This window comes from Coloeus monedula (genome assembly GCF_965178545.1).
Source record: "Coloeus monedula genome assembly, chromosome: 23".
In the NCBI taxonomy this organism is placed as follows: Eukaryota; Metazoa; Chordata; class Aves; order Passeriformes; family Corvidae; genus Coloeus; species Coloeus monedula.
In genome coordinates this window covers 6,041,754-6,055,077 of record NC_138803.1, presented here as the reverse complement: position 1 = coordinate 6,055,077, position 13,324 = coordinate 6,041,754, and the positions used below count along the sequence as shown (strand labels likewise).

Here is a 13,324-nt window from a genome sequence, read left to right as displayed (position 1 = left end):
GTTCGAGATTCGCCCTTTTTGACTCCAATTCCCAAAGCCAGGGACAGCTGCCCACCCCTGCAGCCCCTCTTCCTCTAAGCACATCCCAGAGACTCCCCGAATTCCCCACCACCTCAGGAAACCAGCACCTGGTGGAGAGTTAGAGCAAACAATGGAAAAGAACAGAGGAAATGATCTGCATTTTTTTAAGTCTCTTTATTGTAAATAAACACTGACAGATATTTATGCTCAAGTGCACAGAGCACACAACACACAGCACAAGCTGATGGACACTGCAGCGTTTTAAACCTAAAAAAAAAACAATTAGAAGGCAGCAGAGCAGCAAAGTTAACAAGCAGCTGGGCAAGACCCCTCTCACCAAACCCTACAGACAGAGCTGCAGCCTGTGAACAGCGCCCAGGAGCAGGGGCACAGCAGGGGTGGCACCGGCAGCAGTCACCCAGAGCCCTTCAGAGGGGCACGGGGTGAGGCCTGGGGACAGCCCCCAGGGCAGGTGGCTCCTGGATGTGCTGGTGAAGGTGCCTCTCCTCCCTCAGCAGCTCCTCAGCCCCTTGGCACCCGGGCCAGGCTCTTCCCTGTCACCCAGCCGAGCTGCCGGGAAGGGGACGCCCGGCAGAGGTGGCAGCTCTGAGGTCACAGCCAGTGTACACAGATCAGCCAGCCAGGCTGGGTTTAACTCTTTTGCCCCATTTTCCAGATTTTCCCACCACTGGCAGCAGAGATGGAGCAGTTTCAGCCCAAGTGCTCCTTTTTCTCTGCAGTGACACAGAGGGACAGGTCCCACTGAAGGTGACAGCAGCCACCACCACCTTTGCTGCTGGGCACAGAGGGACAGAGAGTCAGGGGGTCACAGAAACCCCCAGCTGTGGGGAAATGCTCAGGAAGGTGCCAGGCCCACATCCACACCTCCAAACCCACCTCCACCTGCCCAGCCCACGCCACTGATGCCACTGACAGCGTGAGCTGCTGCTGAGCCTGCTCCACCAAAAACATCTCAAAAACCCCATTGTGCAACGTTTGTTTATTCTGGGGTGTTTGCCCACACAGTGCCAAGGAAATCAGGTGGTTTCAAGGAAATCCCTGGCACAGGGAGCTGCCAGGAGATGCCCGCTGGCAGCATCCCAGCCCTGCACCTCGGAGGGCTCAGCAGGACCCTCAGGGCAATGATCTGCTCCCAAATCTGCTGCTGCTCTGCTCCAGACACGTTTGCTTTAAACCACAAAGCTTTTCAAGGCTAAAATGCAGGAGGAAAAAGCTTTAATCAAAGCACTGAGGCACAAACCCTGCAGAGAAGGACGAAATTCCATCCCACAGCCCAAAAAGGGACCCACTCCATGGGAATAAGGGACCCCCAGCCACTGACCCAAACTGCAAAACACCTGATTTTCAGCAGTGATAAAAAAAAAGTCACGACCACCAACACATCAACAGCGACATTCACGAATCCCGGCAGGTAAAAATAGAGATTTTTGTCTCCTTACAATCATTTACTGCTCAGTGATATGAACATAATGAACTCTTCAGCGAGCCACCCCAGCATTTTGTGCGTAAACATCCTACAGTACGTTTTCCACTCCTTTTTTCCACAGAGCAGGAGGGGTTTGGTCGGAGCAGCCGGCCTGACAAGGACGGGGTTGTGCATTCAGAGCATTTTGGAGTGTGACAGTGAGCACTGCCATGGACAGGCTCTAAACCTCTTCCTTCAACATTTAATCTTTTTTTTTTTTTTTTCTGGTTGATTTCTAAGCATAAAAACATTTAAAAGTCAAAACCAGACAGCTGCGCCCTGGGGGGAAAAGCCAGAGGAGGAAAATTTAAAAAATTCAATTTCTCACCACCAAATTTCACCCCTCTGTGGCACAACTGCTTTAGATCAACACATTCTTCTGCTCCTCTGAAATCCTGAGGGGTCAGGATTAGTGCCTTGGTCCTATCTCAGTTTTATCAAATTATAGCTCTGGGAGTGTTTAAAACAACCAAATTCGAGCTCAAAATGCCCAGCTAAGCCTTGAACTCTGGGGTTGCTGAGCTCCTCCACAGCCAGGGCACAGTTTCCCTGCTGTGGGTATATCCAATGTTAATTCCCACATTTTACATGAGCAACTTCTGGGGCCCAGAACTGCTCAGAGAAATCCTGGAGTCACCTGGGAACAGCAGGTCCAGAACAGCCTCCTGCTCTGCACCCAAATGTTCCTTTCTTCACCCAACCTGAAGGCCCTGCCCTTATTGCAAGAACAGCTGGAGTGGGGTGAAATGGAGTTTGGCAAAATGCAAGTCAAGACTTGTGGGAGAGAACTGAAAATTTGGGGTTTTAAGGGATTTAAGGAAAGGACTGAAGTCAGACACAGCCACACGGAGCTGCAGCACCTGTGCCCTAAACTCTAAACCAGCTTAAAACTATGAAAGGCAGCATTGGGAACATTCACAGCTTATTCATAGGCAAGTTAAAAGCTTGTTGAGGGTCTAAAATTTGGTGCATTAAAAAGAAAACTGGTAAAAACCTTGTGCTGCCTGCAAACCCTGCCCAGGAGCGCTGCTGGTCCCAGCCATGCTCCCGTTTTCTGGGGTAAGGGATAAAACATCCCCAAAACGCAGGAAAAATGAGCGAGAGGATGAAGTTTAGGTGGGGATGAGGAGCTAAAATAGGGTTTGAGGTGGGATTTAAAGCACTGGGAGCTTCCAGAGAGGGACAGGAGGCTTTATTGCCATCTGTCCCTCACAGGAGGCACGCCGGGGGATGGATGTGCTGACCTGGCAAGTGCAGGGTGTTACATCCAAGCAAAAGCCTCCCCAGGGCAAAGGAAGTGGCTCAGATTGGGGGATTCACACCAGCACTCACGGAGGGAAAGTCAAACTCTACCTGGAGCTCCCTGGACGGCTGAACAACAGAAAAAATTGTGTTTGAACTTGGAAATAACTTGGAAATGGTAATGGAGGAACAAAAGCTCAAGGATTTGGCCTGAAAATGCCTCTTCCAAAGAAAAGCTGCCTCAGTGAGTAAGAACATGATTATTTTGTCCTCCCACTGAGGTTAATTTTGGCATCTGGCCAGGAGGAAAGACGTGGGACACTATTTCAACACCCGGGGATGCGTTGGCTCACGAGCGTTAAAAGCAGCTTGGAAAAATCTCCACAATAAATATTCTCCAGCCTCGTGGACAGACATCGGAGAGAAAAGACACAGACAGGCTCTAAAAACACAGTTCAAGGCGAGTACTGGCCGAGGTGGCTCGTGGCTCACTGTGCTCCAGGGATGCTCCCGTCCCAGCTGCCAGGCTCCTCCCAGCCGTGGAATTCCCAGCCGGATCCCAGGTGAAAGCAGGGACCCCTACACAGCTAAAGTGGCCATTCTCTGCAGAGAAAAGAGAAATAGGAGAGGGTAAAGCAGGAGACAGCTCAGCTCAGCACACTGAGAGGTGAGTTCCAGCTCCACGGAATTGCTCCACACGGCAGCAACCACCTGAGGATTTCCTTCATCACTTCCATCCGAGCACACAAAGACCCATTTGGCTCTTTACATCACCCTTCAACCTCCTGCCAAGCCCCCCTGAAGGGTTCTCCCATTGCAGCCTGAGCCCACACAAGCTCAGAGTGGTGGAGAAGCTCAGGAGTCAGGAGGCAAGTTGGTTACTTGGGGTTGCTCCTTTTTATTTACCTTCTCCATGGGAAATCACACTTCCAGAGCCACCTAAGAACCCTCACAGTGACCATCTTGCATATGAACCACAGTAAATACTCAGGGTTTTGATAAAACTCCCTCCTCTGCCTCACTCAGGGACCAAGAGACAGCAGGAACACACTCAGACAGTGGAAGTGAATGACAGACCCACGATCCAGTGGCTCCTGCAAAATCCCTGTGAGCAGCAACACCACCACACCTTGTCCTGGGCACAGCTGGCACCCTGCCCTGCTCAGCCCCAGCGTGGAGCCATCCCATGTCCTGATCCAGGGATGGAGCAAGCTGGGCTTCAAACACACTTCAGCAGCAGCCAGCACAAGCACCAGTAAGCCCAGTAGGAGCCCCTGGATCAGCAGGCTCAGCCCCCACTGAGGCCCCCCAGTCTCAGGTTTTATCCAGCAGAAAATTCCTTCTGCTCCACGAGTTTCTCTTTGCCCAGAGTGGTTTCCATGCAACACGAATCAAGAGAAATCCGACTTACTAACCCCAAAGAGAGCACCCAAAGCTGCTTGCAGTGGTACTCAGAGGCAAGCATTTCCCACTGGAGGCTGCAAAGGAAACAGAGAAGCACAGCAGGGCTCAAAGTGCATCTTAAAGGAGATTGAAACAGGAAAAGCAGCAAAGCAAATGAGGGAAGGAGTGAAGCAGCCCCAAAATTTCGTGTCAGCCCAGGGCAGGTTTGTGTGGCAGCAGGAGGTGATACAAGGCAGGGACATCACTTGGCTGCAGTAAAAAACTGGGACAAAGAGGGTGTTTGTAACTTTTCCAGTCAGGTTTTAGCCCAGAAGCAAAATCCTACCCAGAATTAGCCCCCCTGCCAAAACCCCGTGGCACTGGTGGAAACCTGCCTGTGTGGAGCCTGATTCTGAAAGAGACTGGCACCAGAATTCCAGTTGAACGGGGGGGATTTTTCTGTTTTGGGTTGGTTTCACGGGGTTTTTTTGGCTGGGGTTCTTTCCTTAACCCAATCCAGGATGGATGATCTCCATGCAGAAACAGAGACTCTGCTCAAAATCCTGGGCACGGGCTGGATTTCAGAGAGGACCACGGGGGATGGTGGGGAGGGGGAGCAGAGAGAAGGTACCACCTGGACAGGGACTTCCAGCTGTGGCTGCTCAGCCCCTTCTCGAGCTTCCAGGCATGGCAGAGGCCCCAGCAGGTTGAGGGGTTTGCTGCCCAGGCTGTGGTGCCGCGGGCGCTTTACGCTGTCGGCGCTGGCCCGCGGGGTAAAGCTGTTCCTCCTCATCCTCACAGGGCTCTGCCTGCTGGGGAGGGCGTGCTGATCCCACACAGAGGGAATCACCAGGGATGAAAAGGGGGAACCACAGTTTAAAGCCATGTCACACAGCTCCAGCATCCCTCCCGGAATGTCCCCGCATCGGGCTGCGCCTTCCCCAGCTCTGCACCGGCTTGGGAAGCAACTTAATCCACCTTGGAGGCAACTGGGAAGTGCTTTTTCAGCAGTTTTACTTCCCTTTGGGATCCTTGTTTTGCTTAGGTGGCTCTGTTTGGGTTTGGTTTGGGGTTTTCTATTTTGTTTCCTATTTTTTTTTTCCCTCTGCACGATCCATTTAAAGGGGAAAAAAAATAAACAAATAGAAAACTCTCCCTTCTTCCTCTTTCTGCCCCAAAGCAGTCGTGTTACCCCAGCAAAGCAAAGAACAGAAACAGCCTCCAAGTGGGCAGCAATGATTTCCATGCAGGGATCACAGAGAAGTTGGAAAAGTGATAAATCCCAGGGCTGTTTGGGTTGGAAGGACCTTTAAACATCACCCAATCCAACCCCATGCTGGAAACCACGAGGATCCACACAAATCACACCCAATATCCTCAGTTTGGCATTTGACAGCTCCACAAACCCTCCAGCCACAGCTGCAGGCTCCCAGTTTCCCCAGTCCCTCGGCACAAAAGAATAACCAGATCCCAGCCCAAGAGCTCTTCATAAAATACAACAAAAAGCCTAAATGTACCAAAAACACCTAAAACCAGGTGCATTCAGACTTCCTGTGAGCCAGCAGAGCAGAGCTGGTTTGTGCTCTCTAATTGGGGGCGTTAATTAGAGGCAATCACTGAGGCTTTCCCTGGCAGTCCCTTTGCAAAACAGGGTTTGCAAAAGCAAGGACCTCAAATCTCAGCAACTTGCCCGGGTTTAGCACGGGCTTACAAGGTGGATGGTCAACAGCTATTTAAATAATGGCAGAGAGAGGATTCCAGAAAGAGAAAACTCATCGAGACAAGGAGAAAAATCCACTTTAACCCTTTTGCCAGGTCCTTTTGGAATGATCAGTAAGCACTGACAACAAGCACTGCACTGAAAACAGAGAACGAGACCTGGAGTTTAAAATCTACATCCAAAACTTGCCTGCTCTGCTTCCTACAACAGCTCTGAGAAACATTCACCCCCCTGGCCTGGGAAGCACTGATTCAGCCTACAATTAATTCTGCTTTTGGGGGTTATTTCTGAAGAGAATCCTTCTGCTCACTGAAAACCACCAGCAGTTCTCGGTGTTTAACAGGGTTTGTGGCTTATTTTGGAGAAGGGACAGAGCCAGAGGTGTAGCAGCAGAACTTACTGAGTTCAGGGAGGGTTTGTCCCGGTGGGTGTTCACTGCTTCCACATTCAGGGTAATTGTCTCCACTTTACAGCCTTCACCAAAGAGAAAGGGAATTTTATTTAAGCAATTTATTTAAAAAACAGCACAGAAAGTGAACAGGAATACATTTATGATTTTACTTATAAAATACAACACAGCTCATAAACGCACAGTTCACCCCACAAACAGAATTTCTCACTTCACTTTGTGGCTTTAAGCGTGAGAGCACAGCCCTGGGTTATTTGAGCTGCACAGGAAAGCCACTTTTAGCTGCCTGCAGCCCAAGCTTGGAGGCACAGCCTTCCTCACTCACAGGGAAAATCCAACTGTTTACAGGAGAGGCCAGGGCAGAACACCCTGCACCTCCACATCTGCTCCCCCAACACCCCCAACCCTCCAGAACCCTTTTCTATGTTAACCTTTTACACATTAGCCAGGAAATAACCTGTTTGTGTATCACCAGAAGCTCTTACAGCATGGCCAGGTGCTGCCACACGTGGACACAAACCTGCCCATCACATCCCACACACAAACCGGGCCAGAAATTAAAATTAAGAATTAAAAGAAAGCAGCCATTTACCATAGGCAACAGGTGTGAGCTTGAGAATGGTGTGGAGGGGGCAGCGCAGGTAGGGCAGCTCATCTGGGACAGAGAAAGGTGTTATGGGGTCACCTGTGATGCCACAGCCCCCCTGTCCCTCCCCAGCCCCACAGCAGCAGGGATGTCCCTGCCCATCACAGAGGGGTTGGACTAAACCCTCTGAAGGGTCCCTTCAACCCAAACCATTCTAGGATTGCACAGAAATTGTTCTGGGGACGAGAGCCTGTGGATGGCACCCAGCCATTCAGCCAGGGCAGCAGTGAGCCACAGAAAATCAAAATACAGGAGCTGGAAGGGAGAATGGAGCCCACTGATTGCAGCCAGCCTGGAGGGCAGCTGGCTCAGGGCTCCCCAGCACTTGGCAGGGCTGGGTTAAGGGTTGGACTCAACCCTCTAAAAGGGCTTTTCCAACTCAAACAATTCCATAATTCCTGCCAGAGGAAACCTCTCCAGTGGCACACGGCTGGGAAAGCACCACAGCAACAGCTGCCACGGGCCCACTTGAGATTCATTCAGAACTGCATTAAAAAGTCCACAAAGTTTGTTAGAAGTTTATGAACTTCACTGAAAGTTTTATTAAGCTCTAGTGCCACTCACTGGAGCTTGCAGCAGACTGGAGCCTTCCAGTCTGTGCAAGAAATCAGCATTTTCCTGGGACAGAGCACTCCTGCCAGTCCTTCTGGGCCACTGGGGCTCTTTAATTCATCAGAAAACCTTTTCTTTACATTAAAAACCAGTCCCCTACACATTCTGCAAGTGCTGCTGCTGCTGAAAACAGATCCAGAAACAGCACTGGAGCAGAAAAGCAGCAGCACATTTGTGTTTGACCCTCAGGGAGCTCCTTGTGCTGCTGCAGCGCAATGGTTAAAGCGCTGCTGAAACGTTTCCTTCCCTCCTTTTTTAAGCAACTCCTCCCTTGTTAAAAAAACCCCCAAGCAGTCATTACAAGCCTCCCTCCCAAAAACCCTGTGAGGGGAAGGAGGGAGAGGAGCCAGCCCCAGCACCACCCCTGTATTTTTGTACCTGCACTCTTGTCAAGAAAATAAGCCAGGAGGCACCTCATAACTGCCTGGTGGGAGATAACAAGGACGTTGCCTTGCCTTTCCAGCTCCATAATTACCGGCTCCAGGCGCTGGACTAAGTCCTGGTAGGACTGGAAAACCAAACAGGAACTTGTCAAGGGGTTGTGTAAACACGGGGTTAAAGCAGAGGTGGCAATTAGCAGCGTCACATCCAGGGAAATATCAGTTAAAGTAGCAAAATGAGGAGGCTATGGCTGATGTGGTAAAAACAGTAAAACACCCAAAAATAAAACCCACAGCAGAAGGTGAAATGCAGTGTCAGAACCCTCAGACCGTGGGAGGGATCGGATTACTGGTAACTCAATGAGTAGAGTCAGAAAAAAACCCAAATAAAATAGTAAATGATTCATTTAAACAGGTTGTGAAGTAAACCCAGAAATGACTCCAGGCCACACCCACGGCAATTTCATTTCCCAGATGGTTTCTCAACGACAATTCAGGCCTGGGGTGCAGAACCCCCTCGGTGTCTGAGGGCAGCATCCAGCAAGTGGCCAAATTAATGGACTGAAAAGCATCATCTGCACACCACAGCGAGGGAAATCAATAAGCATTTCCCCCAAAAGGGAATTGGGGATCCTAATGTTTTCAGTTTCTCATACAAATGGCAGAAAAAGTTAAACTGAGTCAAGTCTCTCAATCCCACACGTAAATGTTTGTTTCACTGCACTCTGTATTACTGTATTTTCTTTAGGGTCCTCACCTCCCCTCCAGGATAACGATAAAGGTACTTCTCCTGATCCCTCATGGCGAACTCATCTGGGTACTTGGCTTCGATTTCTGCGTAGGTCATTTCTTCACAGACCCCCTGAGGGAAGGAAAACTGGTTACCACAAACCTTATTTCATCAGAGGGCCAACACCACAACAGGGAGGGAAGGAAAAGCAAGAGGCTGAGACCAGGGATCCCTTTATGGCATGGAAATTTTAGGTGTCGCATCTGACCCAGCCCTGCCCCCAGTGTGGGTACCAGGGTGGTTTGAAGAGGCTGGGCTTTGGTTTTGTCTCAAAACCTGTGTTTGCCAGGGATGAAAAATGAGCCCTCACTTCCCCAGCAACCACCCTGCAATTTCCTGAGAGAATCAGAGTGGGAGCAGCAACCTTTGCCCAGCCAGGAGGGTGTGACAGATGTCTGGGATGTTCAGTGTTATCCTCCTCCTCCACACCAGCTGGACTGTCCCCAGCAAGGCCTGGCAGCTCTGAACACTCTCAGCCCTGTACCAAACCACCCCAAACCTCATCATGACGGCTGACGTCCGTGATACAAGAACATGGCTATAAACCAACAGAAAACAGCCCATTTTATGGTGATTAACTTGGCTTTAAACACTATTCCCACATAGAAAAGCCGAGGGTTTTAAGCAGCCTTTCACTCACAGCATCGATCTCGTTGAGGATCTTCCACTGCTCGTACAGCACCCCCAGGGACTCGGCCGTCTGGATCGTCCTCTTCAGCTGGCTCGTCCACACCTTCAGATCCACGATCTCCTGCTCCTCGATGAACTTCTTCAGCGCTTGGGAAAACTGGGGAGAAAAGCTCCGGGGAGGTTAGGAGGGGGCAGGGGGAGCCACAGCTGCTCAGAGCATCGTTCGGGGCCGTGGTGGTCGCGGCAGGATCCGGCTGCGGGGGGGACGCGGAGCCCGGCGCTGCCCCGGCTCACACGGCACAGACCCAGCCCCGGGGGCTGCCGGGCACGTACCTGCTTCCCTCGGGCTGACAGACCAGAGTCCCCACCAATCTTGCCAACAAGGTTATATTCACTCTCACCGTGTCGGCAGAGGTAGATGGTGCGTGGCTGGACATGAATGTTCATTAGGTAATAGACGATTTTACTCTGGATGTAATCCTGGACTCTGTTGACCAGGAACCGCTGGCCCACATTGATCACTTTAATGAAGGAAAGATCTCTGGAGTCAACATAAAATAAGAACACCCACACGACTGGTTTTAAAAACGAGGCATGAGCACCTGCGGGTGTCACCCAGCTATTCCTCTGCCCCTGGCTGCTCCAGCAGGCAGGACGGGCTCTGAACTGCTGTGCTTAAAAATCCTTCCCTGGGAGCGTGGGCAGGCCCTGGCACAGGGTGCCCAGAGAAGCTGTGGCTGCCCCTGGATCCCTGGAAGTGCCCAAGGCTGGGTTGGAAGGGGCTTGGAGCAGCCTGGGACAGTGGAAGGTGTCCCTGCCAATGGCTTTTAGAGATGGGCTTTTAGATCCCTTCCAACCCTAGCTATTCTGTGCTCACACTGCAGCACACAGAGAAAAATCCCTTCAAATCAAATCACATGGGACCTGTGATTCACCTTCACACAGTCACACCTCCGGAGAGCAGAGGTGCTGGAGCATCCTGAGCCCCAGACAGCAAAGCAGCTCCAGTGCCCAAGGACAAAGTGTACCTTGGGGATTTGGGGATTTGCTTACTTGTCATTAGCATCGGGGTCCAGAGGCTGGTAGGTGACCTTGTAGCACTCGATCCTCTTCAGGAAGTCGTCCATCACGTTCTCTCGGTGCCTCTCTGGATAGTCGGGGCTGGAAACTTTCACCTCCTGCCCAACAGACAGCGGCGCTTTGTGAGAGTTAAGCAAACTCAAGTGGGAACAAAAGCAGCGACGAATAACATATTCCCCCCTTCTGAAACAAATCCACATTGTTTAAGGCTGCCTTGAGGAAAAACCTGCTCCTGGAGAGGACACAAAGGGCGACTCTTAAGGCACTGAAGTGCTTGGCCCTGACAGACACAGCTGGCTCCGAGCTCTGCCCTCCCTCCCTCGCCAGGACAGTGCTTCAAGGTCACACATTCCCCGGCTCCATTTGATTTCCACATTCTCACATAACGGCATCTCTGGCTTTTAATAAACCTGCAAATCCCAGCTGCTTATTCCCCAGGTGAAACGTGAGAGGGAGGCGTTTGCAGAGATCCCCGAGAGCTCCCGGAGCCTGTGACCTTGCACCGAGCGCCCGAGTTCCCACGGCAGCCGAGCCTGGGAAGAGCAGCACGCACCAAGATATTGGCAGCAATGACCTCTGGATCATCACAGACAGACTCCACGAAAAACACCTATGGAGAAGGCAGGGAAACACATTTCAGAGTCAAAACTCAAGAGCTCCTGCCCCAGGGAGCTGCAATGCCCTCGGCACAGCGACTACAAATTAAACACACAATTAAGGCACTACCTTGAAAGCATTTTCCTTAGCAAAATTTAAGATCAGGTCCCGTCGCTCCCGAGTCGTGTTGGTCGCGTCAAACACCTGGCAGAAGATGAGGAAGGAGCACAGAGCAAGTTTGGCTTAAGACTTTTAAACCAGCCCCAAATCAGGTCCCCAAACACCCCGGGCAGCTTTGAACTGCCCCTGTGTAGAACTGTTTTTAGTGCAGAGGATCTTACAGCTATTTGCCCGCACTCCTCCAGCAGATAAGACTTCACATCTTCCAGAGCCACCAAGGCGCAGCGTCTGCGGGACAGAAAAAGGGATGCTCACAGCTGACAGAAAGCATTCCCACAGCAAAGCTCCTGAGCCAGCAGGGAGGGATTCAAACACCTCCCTCCCACCCCTGCACCTTCCTAAGAGCCTCAGAGATCTTAGGGCACCTCTGTCTCTAACCTGCTCTGTGACCCGACACTCGCAGTCCTTGAGCTTTGTGCCAGGCCCAAACTCCCACGCCCATCCCTGGCAGGATCCCTGCACAGGCTGTGCTCTTCCCTCCCGCTGCCACAGGCACTCAGAGCGACTCTGCGCTCCTCAGACACGCAGCCTGCCAAGACCCGAGTGCCCCCAGCCCACCCCGGACCGATTCAGCCCCTGACAGGGACTCACTTGCGGATTTCCATGGCCTCTTTGTTGTCGTGCCTGAAGAAGTCATAGGACTTGTAGGACTTCACCGCCTCGCGCCGATACACCCCTAAATTAAACACTTTGCACACCAGAGAGGAGGGCATGAGGCCACGGCCCTGACAGGTGTCACAGCACAGGGCAGGGATGTCCCCCCCCACACACCCCCACCTTTGGTGGGCACACCGATCCAGTTGAGATAGCGGGTGAGCTTTTTGGACATGTAGGTCTTGCCCCGCGCGGGCAGCCCGATCATCACGATCAGCGTCGGGGAGTTGGTCATGTAGGAAGCCCATGCTGCAAAAAAAGAAATACAAACACCCCAAAACAGCATCAGCGGCACTGCAGAGCAGAAAGCGAGACCCAGGCCAGCGTCACCGCATCTCCCGGTGGATAAAGCACCTCCGTGCATCCCACAACGGGCTCGCGTTGAGTCCGCGCCGTTAATGAGCTGCTGTGACCACTCTGTGGTCTCCCAGGCGTTGCTAACGAGGCGGACGGGCAGCACCGCTGCTTAATGGGGCTTTTAGCGTTAGAAGCATTTACCGCCCGGGCAGGAGCCGTCAAGGGCGAACGAAAGATGTTTTTAACAAAACGATCACGTTCTCTCAGCAAACAGCCGGAGAAAGCTCCGAAAACGCCCGCGGAGAGGCAGATTTGGGGGGGAAAGCACGGGATGGGGATGGATGCAGCAGCCGGGAGGTTGGAGGCGGGCGGGACAGCGTGACCCCAGGGAGGGGAGAGCCAGGGCAGGCAGCAGGACCGGCATCCCCGCCCGGAGCGCGTCCCGCGCGGGACGGACGCGGCTCCGGGGCAAACGCGCGCTTCTCCCCGCGCCGCCCGATCCCCCCGCCGCTACCGATTTCATTTAAGGACACGAAACGCGCATCCTGCCCCGCATCATCCACCCCCCCTCCCGGGGCCGCCGTTACTCACAGCACTGCTTCTCGCCGGCCCTGCCCCGCGGGGCCCCGGCGCAGCCCCGCGGCGCCGCCGACATGGCTGCGCGCCGCCGCTCCGCGCCTCGCCGCATGCAAATCGCATGCAAATCGCATGCAAATGCAGGGGGGAGGTCGCACCCGGCGGAGCGGGGACGGAAACCGGGCCCCGGGCCCCGCACGCGCGGGAAAAGGGGCGCGGCGGGGCGGGAGGGCGGGCGCGCGCTACATGCAAATGAACCGGGCGGCGGTGGGCGGGGCGAGAGGGGCACCGGGGATGAGAGGGGAACGGAGCTCGCGCCTCCATGCAAATTCAGGCGGGCTATGCAAATGAGATGGGCGGGGCTCGACGGGGAAGGGAGGGGACCGGAGCCCGCCCCGGCAGCTCGCGTTATGCAAACGACTGGCAGGGGCTGTCCGGTTGTATGCAAATTAGACGGGCGGTATCCCCTTCTTTATGCAAATCAGACGCCCGGCGTGCTGTACGAACGGCACGGGCGCGGGGGCCCGGCTCTATGCAAATGAGGCCATGCAAATGAGGCCATGCAAATGAACCGGCGCCGCGCGCGCTCCGCCCCCCGCCCCGGGCCGCGCTCTGATTGGC

The 13,324-nt window shown here is 53.1% G+C and overlaps 1 protein-coding gene across 2 annotated transcripts; it reads right to left on the bottom strand.

Moving 5' to 3' along the window:
• Positions 1-176: 176 nt before the first annotated feature.
• Positions 177-12,877, bottom strand: PFKFB2 (6-phosphofructo-2-kinase/fructose-2,6-biphosphatase 2). Of its 2 annotated transcripts, XM_082296285.1 has the most exons (14): positions 12,719-12,877; positions 11,954-12,079; positions 11,768-11,864; positions 11,338-11,404; positions 11,126-11,200; positions 10,953-11,009; positions 10,373-10,497; positions 9,653-9,860; positions 9,330-9,476; positions 8,657-8,761; positions 7,898-8,027; positions 6,854-6,916; positions 6,253-6,326; positions 177-3,352 (listed from the first exon to the last, which is right to left on the bottom strand). In XM_082296285.1, the coding sequence occupies exons 1-14, from the start codon at positions 12,813-12,815 to the stop codon at positions 3,329-3,331; spliced, it is 1,395 nt and encodes a 464-aa protein (XP_082152411.1). In that variant the 5' UTR covers positions 12,816-12,877; the 3' UTR covers positions 177-3,328. The 2 variants fall into 2 exon arrangements, with proteins under 2 accessions (XP_082152411.1, XP_082152410.1); XM_082296284.1 differs by having other exon boundaries at positions 11,768-12,079.
• Between the last annotated feature and the right edge of the window lie 447 nt (positions 12,878-13,324).